Here is a 15,793-nt window from a genome sequence, read left to right on the forward strand (position 1 = left end):
ACTAGTTTGGGGAAGGTACTTCTGCGCCTCCCCACAAAACTGCTCTGCGGGTCTTAATGCTGGTTGGTGTAACTCAGAGAAGACATCAGAAAGGATGTAAGTGTTGATTAGTGAGCTGTTCCTCTAAAAATTTTGTGTTACTTTGCACTTTCCACAAGCACTGAACCATTATTCCAGAATGAACATCATGCTGTATTTAAAAAGTCTTGAAACAAGTAGTTGAGATAATAAACTAATTCGAAAAAGTTTGACTGATCAAGTGAGAAGTAGGGTCATTTTCTCATAGACCTCTATATAATCTGACTTCTTATTGTAGCTATAGGAGTTGCCCCCTACTGGCCATTAAAAAGAATGCATGTTTAAAGCAGTGGCTACATGGAGCTCACTTCATACTCAGCTCCATTCCAGCATTACAATTCAAACAATCCTTAATGCAGGGATGTTAACCAGCATATAAAATTACATTACCTTTGTTTGCTACAGGTGAATCTTCCCAGGGCGGTGATAATAGCCATTTCTCTGGTAACTGGCTTGTATCTGCTGGTGAACGTGAGTTATCTGACGGTAATGACGCCTGCAGAGCTCATGTCCTCCAATGCGGTTGCAGTTACCTGGGGGTAAGACATCACCTGATCAGGATGCTGCACACAGACTAATACTTAGACTTGCTGTTTGTTGTGTTAAAGCTGTGGCTTTAATCTGATCAGATTTGTTTTAATTACTTCTGCCTTGAATCAGAAGGAAAAGATATCATTTCACATTTACATTCTCACCACAAACAATTCATTTTCTACTTTTTCCACAACTCACACTAATGTAACAAAGGTGGAAATTTATAAAAAATTGAACACCTTAAATTTTGAAATTTTAATGCATCGATTACCTGTTGTAGTTTTAATAAGAAAAATATTTTGTTCCGCAGGAATAAGGTGTTGGGCAGCTGGGGATGGATCATGTCTGTGGCTGCAGCCTTGTCTGCTTTTGGTTCATTAAATGGGACGTTCTTCAGTGGAGGCCGTGTATGCTTTGTTGCTGCCAGGGAAGGACACATGGTAACGGTCCCTCTACCTTATAAAAAATAATACTTGTATAAAAAGAAGTTGCTGGCAGAGTTTCACCCTGACCTGTTTTTGTTTTGTAGCCAGATATTCTGGCCATGGCTCATGTCCGCAGATTGACTCCATCTCCAGCGTTGATCTTCACCACTGTGGTCTCTCTAGTGGTGCTCATGGCTGGAGACTTTCAGAGTATCATCAACTACTTCAGGTGAACACCTGTGCACTTCTTCTTTATTTCTTGTTATTCCTTATGTACAACGTTCTGTGGTTGTCTTATATCCCCTCTTCTCTGCTGTTGTCAGTTTCACTGCCTGGTTTTTCTATGGCATCACCCTGTCTGGACTAATCTATCTCAAAATCAAGAAACCAGACCTTCCCAGACCCTACAAGGTTAGTGTCACACGCTTTATTCTATTTTTTTTTAACATTGCATGAGAATCACAGTTTCCGGTCATGCCTGTCTCTTCCTGTCTCCACAGGTTCCCATCATCCTCCCTATACTGGTCCTCCTTGCGGCAATATTCCTTGTGCTGGCACCCATCATCGACAATCCTCAGATTGAATATCTCTATGTGACTATATTTATATTAAGTGGCGTTATAATTTACATACCCTTCATCCATTACAAGCTCTGCCCAGGACTGTTGAACAAGTTAACAATGTTCCTGCAGCTCTTCTTAGAAGTCGCCCCAGCAGAGAAAAACATGTGATTTCTGCAGTGCACAAACAGATTTTTTACATCCGCCTCATGGTGCAGGCAGCCATAATCTGCCAAAAAGCAATAACAGATCTTGTTTCCATGGACAGTCTTTAAAATGATAGCAATCCCAATGTCTTTTGCACATGTGCACATTTTTATTATTTTTTTTGTTGACTTTTAAATCTAAGTCAAATCATAGAAGAATGTATGTTGTGCATGTAATGAATACAGTTTAGGAACAGCTAATGGTTTCTATCTTGGTGAATTTGGAACCTGCATTTCAGCTTTTTGTAAATTTATTATTTGTTTGTTTGTTAGTTTTTTTAATTGTATGTTTTTACAAAAGGGTTCCAAATCTAACACACATAAAAATGCATTTTAAACTAATTTTATGACAAGAGAAACCCACGCCTGTACAGACAGATTCCAATTTCACTTTTTTTGTTGAAAGATATAAAGATAAAATAATGTTCTTGGGCAACTAAAAACAGGTATTCCTTTGTATTTGTCTGCTCATGTGCAAAACAAAAACACTACTGTGAAAAGACACTTTAACATTCCTCAAATGCAATGGCAAGCAAAAGGAGAAAAAGCACTCCATGTGAAATGCTCATTCGCTTTTATTTGACTAAAACAATAAAAAGGTGTCACGCTGCAGCTTCTCCAAGTGAAAAATACAAAAACTGCAGCACCCTGTATGTCGTTCAATAGTTACTGTTATAAATACAATGTAGTTTTAAAGAGCTGTGTGTGATTTCAATAAAATAATGCATCAGAAAGTATGTGTTACAAAACAATATTTGCAGGGTCTTCTTTTTTGCCAAATGGCAGCATGGATGAATGGATGCCAATGTCAGACAGATCCTGGATGCAACACATTGGTCAGACTGAAAAATCTCATCAACTACCAGATGGTTTGATGTGCATGTTCCACAGGTATTCATGTTCCCCAGAGGATAAATCCTGACTTTGGTGATGCCCTGGCTTTCTCTTTAACAATGCTTAACATTTGTTGATTTTAGTGAAATAAACAGCTATTCAATGGATTACCAAAACATCTAACACATATTTATGTCCATCTGTGGATTTACTTTGGTGATCCTTTAAATTTCTTCAGGTTGAAAAGTTTATGTGTCCAGTACTTCAGCTTGTGATGTTTAGTTTTAAAGCATGAGTATTTCAGCACGATAAAGACTGAGCTTGCAAAAAATCTGCATTGCAAGCATATTATCATGCTTATGTTGATTTTTTGCAGTATTTATATTCTACATGACTCAATTTAGCTAATGTATATTTTGTTCTGTCAAAACCAGCTGTAATTAACTTGTTTAACTGAACTACAACATCAGTGGGAAGGAATCTTAACGAAGCTAAGCTTCTCTAAACAAATGTGCTTTTTAAATCTTATAGGTGGAATCTGAAAAAGATAGTTAATAATTAGCAAAATGACTTTGTAGATAATTCATATCTATCAAAAAGGGCATAGGACACACTAGAATAATATGGTGCAGATAAGTCTGAGCCAAGTTCTTTGTTTCCTATTGACAGAACCAGGGCTGTGCACGAGCACCAGATGTTTTATCAGTGCACACTCAGAACAGGCCGCTCGCTGACCATAAGGAAATATTCACTGAATTAAACAAAAAGTGTATTTGATTGGAATTGTTATTGATGGATTTCAAATTCAAAACAAACACTCATACAGATGTGTAAATTTAAAAAAAAAAAAAAGTTTATTAAATAATTATCCACCAAAAGGATAAAACAAGACATGGCCAATTCATAGTGCAATTCACAAGACAAAAGATTGTTCAACACAAAACAGGGAAGAGCAGGGAGAAGAGAGTGTAAAATATACTGTTAATACATATTCAGAACAAATTACTGTTTGACTTGAGTTCAGAGTAGTTTGTCCAACGAGTAAGTGCCACATTCTCTCTCTCTTTTTGTTTTTTTTCCTTGCTTAGCTTTAATGATCTGTGACTTGACAAATGGCATGTGGGCAGTTTGGAAACAAGCAGTTTCATAATATAATCTTAAAGGTCTTAATACCACCTCGATCCAAAATAGGGTTTTCCATCCAAAAAAATCTGAAACTCAAGATCTTAAAGTGTCTCTTATGTATCCTTAATGTGTGTCTGAGTGTTTAAGAGAGAGTTCTTTAGTCAAAATCCAGCTCTGGCATCACTCCCCTCCACTTTTCTTCTCTGTGCCATTAGAAGCATTTGACTTGTTCTCAGATCCATCTTCACAGCTCTGCTCCCCCGTCTCACTCCTGCCCCCCTGTGACGATTGGTGGTACAGCATGTGAAGGCGCTCTGCACTCACATCTGCGTCTTCCGCCCCCTCGCAGCACTTTATCCAGGATTGAGGAATGGCTTCGATGCCATAGTGGGCCCCAGCGATGGCCCCTGCCATGCAGGCTATGGTGTCTGTGTCCCCTCCCAAAGCCAGACTGTAAGCTATCGTCCTCTCCAGGCCGCCGTACTTCTCTGGAAGGCATTCCCGAGGCTGCAGGCAGTGGAGGACGCAGAAGATGGCCGTGGGGACTGAGTGAAGCGCTGCAATGCCGTTACCTGTGGGAAAAGGCCGGAAATGATCATCGGCAAATAAAAGAAGGGAGAAAAAGAAAATCTGGCAGATTAGAATATGGGTTGGTCACAAAGGAAACATTTTAATAAACAGAGTTGTGTTAATTGAGACTGAGACAAAGAAGACGAAACAGAAGTTTTATCACCTGTGTGCTGTGCCCAAATAAAATATAGAAGCTAAAATCTACATTTTCATCATAGTGCACTTAATAGTTGATGGTATTGAAAGCCGACATTTCTTCTGCTATGGCCATTAAATGTATTTACGCTAAGTAGCAGTTAGCACTGTGGACATTCCTACAGTGGATTTAAATGGTGTGCACATGTACAACAGATTGACCAGTAAATGAATATGCTCATTCTGAACAAAGTTCTTAACTGAACATGAGCACATTGTATGTAGTTTGTGTACATGCACACATCATGTGATGTTTTTCTCCAGAGGAGCTGGTCACTGGCAGTTTGAAGAAGAAACATATTCTCATCCATACAACTAGATCATGAACACAACTACTTTCTATTTTTAAAGAATACAATGAAAACAGGTATGTGAATTGTTTGTCTTCTTTTTTTGTGGCCAGTGATCAAACATAGATTGTTTCAAACGTAACTCTAGAAGTGGTGTTATTATGATGCTCTTAGTGGGACGGAATAGGATGCATGGAGAATAAAAAGAGTCATGCAAACCTCAAAGAAAGGTCACGATGAAGTCAAAGACAAACAGATACTGACCCAGTTCAGAGATGACTTCCTCTATGCTGACTTTGCTTCTGTCCATCAGGTCTCTAACTCTGTGAAGACGCTCACAGAATGGCTTCTCTGCTTCTTTTAGGCTGCAACGAAACATCATCTTAAATAAATATGAAAAATAACACAGCCTGAACTGGACATTTCAGACTTAATTTTTTTTTTCCATCAATATAATTTCCTCATGTTTCCTGCCAATGATTCCCAAGTTTCAGACTATATTTTTGATCTCCCCAAACAGACACGATTAGATCAAATCTGAGCTGAAGCAGCCGTACAAGAGGTTTAATTCATCTACTACTTACATTCTGGCATCATTGCGTGCTGCCTCATTACCCTCCACTTCCTCCATCTCTGTGATTAGCCTGCTGATGAACTGCTGAGGTAAATCTAGCGCCCCCTGCAGGGAGAGGTGCACAGCCAACGCCTGCAGCACTGCCCCATTATACCCCAGAGAGCAGGAGTGTGTCAGCATGGCACCCAGGCGGGCAAACTACACGGGAAAGACAAAGAATTCATTGAATATGAAGGTAAACATTTTTGTTTATACCCAAATTATTAGTGTTAGTTTGTCCTGACTTTTGCAAAAGTGATCACTTTTTTAAAAAATGTATCATCTTAGCGTCATCAGTTTTGTGCTAAGATGCTTGTTCAGCTGTTATCCGACCACAGAAGAAGAACAAAAACAAATACTTGACATTGTGTAATTGTGCAGTTATTATACTGACCAAATTATACTTGGTCACTTAAAAAAAAAGTGTATTCACATTGATTGCAGATAGTACATTGTTGAAGTTTTAGGTGAAAATGTGTACGGGTCTAAAAACAGGACGACTAGTAATTGACTTACATTGCTGATGAAATGAAAGAAAACTCAATATGCATGTCATCATCAAGGATGTGTTTTTTTCCCCCAATTTAAACTCACTGCTCACCCTTTTAACATCAGCCAGGTCAGGAAAAGCCAGCGCGAAGGGGGCTGCTCTCATGGCCCCTCCGTTCCCAAAAGAGCCTCGCCCATTAAACTGGTCCCTGGCCGGCTGATACACGTCACTCAGCTGGGGGGAGGAGAGCTTCTTCAACACCTGGATCACTCCAGAACCATAACCACGGCCCGGAGATGCACTGTACTCCTTAGCAAACCTGGAGGGTGGAGATACCAGGCCTTATGTTTAAGTGTATAAATCTTAATTTACTTTGCAAGGCTTTGAAACAATATGTATAGCATAACACTAAGAGTGGGAAGTACAGAGTAACTCATGATATTGTCATGATACGTTGCCCACAATAATGATGGTATCATGATACAGCGATTCTGTGATACTTGATGCACTGCAAGACAATCATCTACAATACATCACAATATCTGTATAAATGAAGGAAAAATATCCCCCAAAAAAGGGGCAACGAGTAGGAATTATGTATTTATTCACAGCAATGTCCAAAAACAAGCTGAGGTTAATTGGTGATTCTAAATTGTTTGTAGATGTGGATGTGAGTGTGCTTGGTTGTCTGTCTCTAAGTGTAGCCCTGTGATAGACTGGTGACCTGTCCAGGGTGTCCCCTGTCTCCACCCTAAGTCAGCTGGGATAGACTCCAGCCCCCTGCGACCCTAGTGAGGATTAAGTATAGATAATGGATGGATGGATGGATGGATGGATGGATGGATTTTCCCCAAACGTGTGCAAACACAACAGTGTGCTTAATTCCTTTTTCTTAACCCTCATAAACTGACACACTAAAGCACAGCAGCTTTGACGAGATTGGGATTGGGCTATTGTGTCAGGAGTGTGTGTTCTTCTACCTGCGAGCCATGTCCTGCTCATCAAAGCCGGCCCGGGTGAGCAGAGATTGAACCACACAACGGGCCATGGCTGTGTCGTCACTGTATTCAAGGATACCTAACACAGACACACAGACATATAGACACCATATATACATATTAACTCAAAAAGATTTTAGCACAAATATGAGCCCTAGTATTTCAACACTGTCTACAAAATACTTTTGAAAACTTAGTCATCATGAGGTAACATTACTAATCCAGTACTGTCTCTTTCCATTAGCCATATAAGTGCAGCTTCAGACTTCTGGTTACTCTTTTGGTTCACTACTTTACAGTACATTCCAGTGGACTACAGCTATTCAGAATAAACGCATGGTTAACAAACACTTCATGACCAGGATTATTCGCCCAGTTTGACATCAGATATTTCAGTGATGGCATGCTAGCAAAGCCTTCCCCGCCATACAAGCTGCTCTGCTCACTGGCATTAAATCTCATCCTTTCACTAACCGTTCCCTTTAGTCTCGTCGTCCAGGCTGCTCAGGTGCTGCAGCACACTCTCCATGGGAACCTCCTCCGCTCCTTCAAACTCTCCGCCGACACAGTCACCCAGCACAGCCGCGACCAGGGCTCCCCTGAACCGGGACAAAGACGCCGGGCCCCCCGCTGCCACCGCTCTCACTGCCGTCATTGCCATTCATCCGCCGCTGAACAGACCTCAACTTACGCCGAGAAAAGTGTTCACTGACCAGACTGTCTGACAGCTATTGGGTGGATACAACGCAAATGACAACAATAACAACAAACGTTGACTTAGCTCTCCTCTGAACTGCTTCCTGAAAGGGGTTTGACGCCTATCTGACCCCCGGTGAAAGGTTCGGGTCGTTGGATATAGAAATACAATTACATACAACGGCACTGTATAGACTGCCTATGTGAGACGCGCCAGTCGGTTCTGGTTTGTCTATTTCTATACCAGAAAATGTGCTGGATATCGAAGCGCATAAAATAAAGGCGCATGAACGTTTTTAAACAGTGTACTAGTACTATCTCGACTTACGTTGTGCCGCTTTACGGCAAAACTCTCCTGACAACAAATAAAAACAGCAATAAAACACGAAGCCTCTGGGTCACTGGACATACATGAAAAGCGAAATGCACACCAATTTAACTCAAAACAATCATGGATGTTTTAGGTATTATTTAACACTGATACACTTTTTTTTCAGAATGTTACAGAAGAGTTACGGTAAAGCCGTACATTCATTAAGATCGCCCCCTGCTGGACAGGAGAACTGACCCTGAGACGAGGGGACGTCTCTCACAGCTCAATGTGATTTTAACAGTCAGTATTGAACTGAATATCTGATATAGAAGAGTAAAACTGAAAACAAATTACAGACCAGTGTATTTTCTCTTTATGGCCTTACTGTCATTCTTAATTGTTCTAATTTGCCTCAACAATTCACAGAACCGTAGGCTGCATGTATGCAAGATGTTGATTATCACATTACAAACCATCCTGTTCACCAACCTAACATAAATAAAGTAATGTAACTGCAGGGCCTTCTCAAATAAAGCATGTCTCTAGCCCATAAAAATTACTCTAATAATCTGATAAGAGCTGCCTTCAAATTAACGTTATTAGGTCTATATTAGGTACACAGTGTGACTTGGCAAGTACTTTACACATTTTTGCCCTTATTAAAATAATAGTAAGAAAATATTCAGTATATACACATTACTTGGATAACCGCAGTCTGTAATAATGCTTTAGTTGTGTTACGTATACAATTAAATACATTTTGTGTAGGTGTGTGCTTTAAATTATGCAAGTGGTTACTTGGAATGTATGAAACTGTAAGAAAGGAAAATGGAGGGTGTGGGCTTCGTTAGCTGAACGTGTGCAAGCATCAAACAAATGTGCCATTTAACTTCAATGATAAATGCTGAGTTTCATGCTGGACTGAAGTTACCGTAATGACCCAAGTAATACAGCACGGTACATTTTTTTATGGAAATTGCAAAGTATGGTGTCCACATTTAAGGACAAGAAAAAAAAGTATCCAAGTATAATAATACGTTTGCATAACAGCAGACTGCCCGTGTAAAAACAACGTATGGTTTTGACTGGAACAGGTCACCATCATTTCCAATATGTACCGTCTCAGGAGTAAAAGAATGAGAACACCATCCAAACATTACGGTAATGTGAACCCATAGCTTGTCCATTAAAGTGTTTGGCTTTTTGTCATTGACTCCGTATTTACATAAAAAGATACCAAAATGCGAAAACATTAGAGGGCTATCTAGCGTTTACAGTTTCTAAAAAAGTTAACTTACCAGCGTTTGGCTGCGGCAAGCTTGTTTCTCCGTTGAGGTACAGCATCCTTGTTGTTGCTAGCTGTTTGCATACATGACCCATAACCCTCGGAGGAGGTGGGCGTTTGGAAGCGCGGCGTCTGCAGCATAATTAAAACATGGCGGACTCGGAGGAATTTAGACTTAAACGATTGAAGGTAAGAAATACACACTAAGAGTATTACTATAGTAGCGATAACACGCAAGCTAAATTGATTAGCGAGTCTAGCTACCTATTGTGGCATTCTGTCACAGTGGGCTAGCTTCTGGTCGAGATGTGCATATTAAAGCTAACGTTAGCTTGCTAGCTTAAAACCCTGTAGCTCTGTGCTTGCTTTTCTGTACCGATGCATGCTGCTACGCATAGCTCAATTTAACAGCTTGACAGTTTCATAACGAGCAAACAAACATATAAAATACAGTATGTCGCTGGCTTTTTTGTGACTCTCGCGTCAGTTTAGTAACCCAATCACTGCAACTTAGTGTTGCAGTTCACTGCTGATTTCACAAAGCCCTCTGCAACGACGAGAGCTGCTGTGAACAATAAAGAGATTTATTTGGAGTTACGCTTTGCCACTTTAGTCTTATTTTTACTTTAAAACTCCAGCAATTGCTACGCTGCCTTAGGCATTAGTTTGTTGTGTCTTTGCGTGTATAAATGAACACATATGCTAGAACGTGAAATATGGCTGATTTTTAAATTGAGGTTGGTGGGACGCCCTCTCTGTGGACAGCACGAGGCCCGGAGCCCTTAACACCACCATAACAACACATTAAAAACATCCAGGCTGGTGTCAGAACAGTGGACCCAAAAGTATATGAACAGCTAAACTATCAGCAAACTTCCACGATGTTCATAAGCTATTTCCTATGTCACATAAACTGATCCTCTGAATAGCTGATCTACCACACCTCCACAACAACATAATGACCACTGTAGCTGTCATTTGAAAAAGTACCAGAACACCCCAAAGAAGAAAGTAATTGAACAACTTCTGACTGTCACTTTCGTGGAACGTGTCCAGCATAAATGTGATGAACTAGACCTGTGGTTACTGTGCTAGGGCCACCTGAGAGAACTTAGCAATAATTGACATTGTACATTCACTATACATTCACTATACATTACCATCACTAGTTAAAGACACATTAAAAAATGGCAAAGACTGGTAAAGCTTAGAGAAAAGATCAAACATCGTTTGCACAAAAGAAAGCCGCTCTACTCATCAGATCGGCAAACAAGTCAACCTTCCATCCTCCACAGTTGGATATCAATACTGCAGGACTTACAACTGAGAACAGAAGGCCCACAAGCAGACCAACAAAGACCAGGAGCAGAGTCAACCCCATAATTGTGAGTAAATTCAAGAAAAACGGGCAAGAAACAGCAGCAAAAAGAAAAAGAAAAAACACTTAAGCAATCAAGGGGAATTTCCAGATACAACTCAGTTCAAGGCAAGGTATAGGCATGGATATTTAGAATTTTTTCAATTATTGGTATCATTGTTTTGTTAAACTGATTCCCAAGAAACTAAATTTGGCAAAATGGCAGAAACCATTCATATTCTGTTATAGGAGTAGGGGAGTCATTCCATGCAAAATCAACCAAATCTGAAAAAAGTTTCCACATGGCTGACATTTAATTTACAATAACTTTAGTATATTTAATGAAGCCATGCAAAATGTTTATGCTATGATATATTGAATTACACAGGGGTGGGTCAGACCTGGGGCTTTGTAATTCAAGTTACATTTTCTGGTATTTTTAAGCCCTAAAATGTTTGTAGGTAAAGCAGATAGCCACATGAAATTTTCAGGAATAAAAACAAAAAACATATAAGCTGTTAAAAACTGCAACCAGATCATTTTACATAAAAGCCAAAATTTTACCAGCTTTGGGCATCAATATGAAATGATATGTCATAGTTTCAATGTCCAATTTCACCATTTTATCTTCATTTTAATTGTTGTATTTGTAGTTTCCACCATTTGCCATATCCATCTAAACTTCACGAAGCCAAAAGATCCTGTACAATCAGTTTCCTGCCTCATAGAAACAACAGCTGTTGGATACCAAGATCATCACTGTTGCCCACAATCTGACGATGGAAACAGCTGTCAGTACAAACTGACGAAACAATAACTGACAACTATCAGAGGAGAATTTGAACTGTCAAATGAGCACCGAATACTCCAAACATGTTGTGCCAATGCAATTTGTCTGAATTATTATATAAAATGTGGACACCAATGTTGTTTCTCCATTCCACAGCCATAAACTACTTACAGATTGGTGCCGTTTTACCACTGAAAGTATAATATATTCCATGATATTAATGCTAAACATGATAACAGAAGAAATAGTTCTAAACAAAAAAGAGATTTTGGCTTTTGATTGTGACACCTGGAGTGAATGTAAAATTTATTTGGTTGCCATTTGTAACAGCTCTTTTCCAGAGCCCTGAACTAAAACCCACACCCACCCACCTGTGGGATGCCTTGGGGAAAAAAAATGTTGCTTGTTGATGCTGGCTGAAACGTGGAGGAAACTTTCACCACAGCTGTTACAGCAACTGGTTTATTTCATGCCCAAATGTTGTCAAGCAGTTATGTAAGCTGACGGATGACAAACTAAACTCTAAAACATTTTAACTTAGATTTATATTGAAGCCACTATTAGGTGTCCAAATATGTTCCTTGTCTGTATTTTTGAACATGTTGCATCTGTTGTTTACTTGTTTTAAACCTAACAAAGTTATTTTTGTGGGATATTTTGCTCGATTGCTTAAATATACATAAATGAAGCAGGGAAAGATAAATAAGGTTTTACATCTACGGCAACCTCTAAGGACTTGTGGCTCAGTTACTTTATGAATACATTGTGAATTGAAAATTTTCCAATGCAGTCTTGTGATAGATTACTGCATCTTGATTAGAAATTCAAGCTGATATACTTTGAGATCATTGTTATGTGAAATGTATTCACAGGTGATCCAGTGTTACCTGATACATCTAAAACTATGTTTGTTTTGAATACGAGGAAAGAACGGAAAGTTTATGTTTCGTAAAATATGTACAGCTTGGGTTATATGTGTACTTTAAATGTATTGAACATTTTATCTCTATGATTTGAATTTGCAATTGTTAGACAGTCTTGTATAGAGGAATAAGGTACATCATCCCTAACAAAAAAACCCGATATGAGTTTGTCCCTTGTGACCCATTTTTAGCTGACCTTTCTCTCCTATACAGCATGAGGAGCGCATGTCCAGAGTGTTTGATGAAGTGATGGGCCTGGGGGAATTTGCTGACTCCTCCAGAGGCTCTGCCACCTCTTCCAAGAGCGGCGGTCAGGACGAGGCAAAGGAAGTGGACGAAACTTTAGGACATGAAGAACAACAACCGATTGAAGAAGAGGATAGCAACAGCAGCAGACAAGAGGAAAAGATGGATGAGGTGGTGGAAGACTCTACCTTTCCTCGTATTGCTTCCTCTTCCTCTGACCAACACAACTCGTTTAACATGGGATCCAACGAAGGAGGAGGTGGAGGAAGTGGGGGTGCAGCGTTTGATGATGCACTGGATGGTCTTCCTTCATACGGACAAGAAGAAGAAGAGGAAGACTGGCATTTTGCCCTGCCAATGGGCACCTTGGAGGATGTGGATGTGAGTAAGGCCAACAGAAAAATAAGCCAACCGGCAAAGGAGAACAGTGAAGTTCCAGGTGATTCCTTTGCCCGTGAGCCCAGAGAGGAGGAGGAGGAGGAGGAGGAAGAGCAAGAGCAAGAGCAAGAGCAAGAGAGGGAGGGGAGCAATGCTTCTGCCAACACCTCCCACTCCTCACAGGACCACACCCCGGAGAACAGCAGAGGTAAAGCTAATATAGTTTTAAAGGGCAAGATTGATCCCAAGTACCATATTGCACTTATCTGTCCACTGAACGGCGCCACATTACCTTCATGGGCCCTCAACACCCCAAGACAATTAAATTTTAAATTTAGGACTACTTCCAATTTTACAAAATTGGCACACAATTTTAATGATAATCAGTCATTTAGAGTGGTGTTCAGGCTGTTAAAGCAGGTGTATAGTGTCCTCTGTGTCTGTTGGTGAATCTTAACGGGGCTTGAGCTTACAGACTACACATTTCTGCTAGAAAGCCGAGGTAACAAACTGGATGTGTCTTTTAAAGATTTAGGGGACCACTCACTCAGACTCACTCAGAATTCACAACTTTTCCCACGTTATGTCATGACTTTCTTAAAACATCAACATTTCTATTAATTCATGGGACCATGCAAAATCCTAAAGTTCTCCTCCTAATACTTCTTTAGTTGTTTTTATTTTGTTTTTGGGTTGTTTTTTTTTTAGATTTGACCCTCAGAACCAACTTTCATAATAACTTATACCTAGAAAAGATTTGGTCCTGCATAACAAAACTAACTAGCTGTGTATATATATATAAAACACTTTTAAAGGTATTTTTACTGTATACCTTTCAAGAACAATTATTTTTACTTAGATGGCACTTTCTATAGAAAAGTTTAGCTATTCAATGCAGGAAATTTAAAGATGTTATATTACTCATTCATCATGTCATATATATTTTTTAAAACAGCAATTTTTTCATACTTTTTACGAGCTTTAATTTTACACCCAGTAGTTTTATTTCATTGATGGGATTTGTACAATGAGGTTTGATCACCTGTGTCTATAAAAAAAAACTATACTTGATTTAAAATTGGATCCACTCAGAAATAATCGCCTTGCACAGCAATTAGCCACCCCCAGCATGCTGCTGTCACACCCGTAACACTCTGTTTAAGTCCTGTTATGAAAGCAGTGAAACACCATCTGCCATGGGCACTGAGTTTTCTAAACTGAAAACAACAACCCTTTGAAATGAATTTCATTTTGAGAAAGAGTAGGAAGTTTCAGTTATCACAATTTAGTGAGGAGGGCAGTTGGGGGTCGACAGTTGTGGTGTTGTGGCCCCCAAAAAAACAGTGTGTAATCACCGTGTTGTGATCGGGTGCACAGTGCAATTTGGGCTCCCACATGCCGTTGCAGCACAGTTCAGATTGTGCTGAATTTCCTCCCTCAGACACTGTAGGACAGTACAGTAAAATTCTGCCTTGACAGTCCAGCCTGATAGGGTACATTCAGAACACACAACCATGTGAATGTCCAAAAAGTCAGAGCATGCTCCTGGTGTTACTGATCTGATGCACCTTTACTGGTCTTTGAGACTGCGGCTCTTTGTGAAAACTGGTATTTAAAATTCTGGACCGGAGCCATAAATCCACCTCAGTTCACAAGTGATGATCTTCCACATGAAGGTTGAGTCATCCTGAGCCTGTTGACTGACAGAATTTGTTGTTTGCTCTCTGCTTCAGTGTGAGATCCATGCTGGAATAGCAACTGTGCGCCAACCAGTGGTGACAAAAACCTGTGTAACTCACATCTCACAGGTGATCGTGCAATGTTATGCAGACTGATGGCCCGTGACAGTTACTCCTTACATGTGCACACGTGAACATCTTGGTCATACCTCGTATGTTGACCTGAAGGAGCTTTTTTGTTTGTTTGTTTTATTTTTTTCCTCTGTGCAATAAGTGCTTACCTTGTTTTCAGTGGGCACAGGGAATTTCCACATTACAGCTTGTAATGGCTTGTTTTGATATATGCAAGACAATGTCGTCCTGTTCTGTGTGGCTGGACAAATATTTATCTTGGCCGATTAGATCAACAGACATGGATTATTTTGCAATATCAAATTTTAATCAGCTAATTTTTTACATCAGCTACCAGTGTTAGAAAACAATTAAGGAAGCTGGGACACAATTCTGCCTGGAACAGGGTTGGGCAGATCTTTGCAACTTACCCAGAAGTACTTAAAAGAGTGCAGTCATAATTAATTATAATGGTAAGCAGTTTAATGTGATACTGGGCTATTTTCCGCTGCAGGATCTCTGAGAGATCATGGTGCCCTGCTCTATTGAGAAAAGACTTGAAGAAGAAACGAGTTGTCATAACCAACCTATACGAATGGAAAAGTTGATCTGTCAAGTTTGGCAGAGTTGGGAATAGACAAGGAGCTCTTTGAAGTTAAGAAGTGGATGTTCTGACTTTAAAGATGATGCCACAGTTTGTTTGCATCTGCAGAACTACCTTGTGGTGAAATACAGCTTTCTTCATAAGAAATGTTCTGATCCTTCAATGTGCATTCCAGCACAGTTCCTCACCGAGGACCAGAAATGCAGAGAAAGCAAGACTGCTTACAACATGCACAGGAAAGTCTATCAAGCCTGGACAAAAGGCAGGTTCCCTTGTGTGTGACAGAGGACTCCAAGTTCACTGGTGGAACCGACACTAATGAAGATACACAGACGACTGAATAAGAAGAGTACACACCATGTAGCTAGCTGGCATGAAACCCTGCCGGTGTCATCAGTATATGCTGCAATAGTGGACAGCATGAATGAAGAGCAAGGCTTCTTCCCTGTAACCCAGTACTATTAGGCAGACACTCGAAGCCAGCTATGGGACT

The 15,793-nt window shown here is 39.9% G+C and overlaps 3 protein-coding genes across 3 annotated transcripts in view; 2 read left to right on the forward strand and 1 right to left on the reverse strand.

Moving 5' to 3' along the window:
• LOC103372284 (b(0,+)-type amino acid transporter 1) overlaps positions 1 to 1,768 on the forward strand; it is a 9,974-nt gene extending 8,206 nt beyond the window's left edge. The window contains exons 2-6 of the mRNA XM_008301886.1: positions 484 to 617; positions 923 to 1,052; positions 1,142 to 1,266; positions 1,361 to 1,448; positions 1,538 to 1,768. Of these exons, the coding sequence (XP_008300108.1) occupies positions 484 to 617; positions 923 to 1,052; positions 1,142 to 1,266; positions 1,361 to 1,448; positions 1,538 to 1,768 (708 nt within the window). The remainder of the gene's footprint in view (positions 1 to 483; positions 618 to 922; positions 1,053 to 1,141; positions 1,267 to 1,360; positions 1,449 to 1,537) is intronic.
• Positions 1,769 to 3,468: 1,700 nt separating this feature from the next.
• On the reverse strand, positions 3,469 to 7,672 carry adprs (ADP-ribosylserine hydrolase). Its single transcript, XM_008301897.1, has 6 exons — positions 7,393 to 7,672; positions 6,901 to 6,997; positions 6,032 to 6,239; positions 5,402 to 5,589; positions 5,082 to 5,182; positions 3,469 to 4,334 (listed from the first exon to the last, which is right to left on the reverse strand). The coding sequence occupies exons 1-6, from the start codon at positions 7,577 to 7,579 to the stop codon at positions 3,943 to 3,945; spliced, it is 1,173 nt and encodes a 390-aa protein (XP_008300119.1). The 5' UTR covers positions 7,580 to 7,672; the 3' UTR covers positions 3,469 to 3,942.
• Positions 7,673 to 9,315: 1,643 nt separating this feature from the next.
• LOC103372299 (zinc finger MYM-type protein 4-like) overlaps positions 9,316 to 15,793 on the forward strand; it is a 31,481-nt gene continuing 25,003 nt past the window's right edge. The window contains exons 1-3 of the mRNA XM_008301907.1: positions 9,316 to 9,401; positions 10,508 to 10,597; positions 12,496 to 13,114. Of these exons, the coding sequence (XP_008300129.1) occupies positions 9,363 to 9,401; positions 10,508 to 10,597; positions 12,496 to 13,114 (748 nt within the window). The 5' untranslated portion in view covers positions 9,316 to 9,362. The remainder of the gene's footprint in view (positions 9,402 to 10,507; positions 10,598 to 12,495; positions 13,115 to 15,793) is intronic.

This window comes from Stegastes partitus, unplaced genomic scaffold, assembly GCF_000690725.1.
Source record: "Stegastes partitus isolate 25-593 unplaced genomic scaffold, Stegastes_partitus-1.0.2 Scaffold36, whole genome shotgun sequence".
In the NCBI taxonomy this organism is placed as follows: domain Eukaryota; kingdom Metazoa; phylum Chordata; class Actinopteri; family Pomacentridae; genus Stegastes; species Stegastes partitus.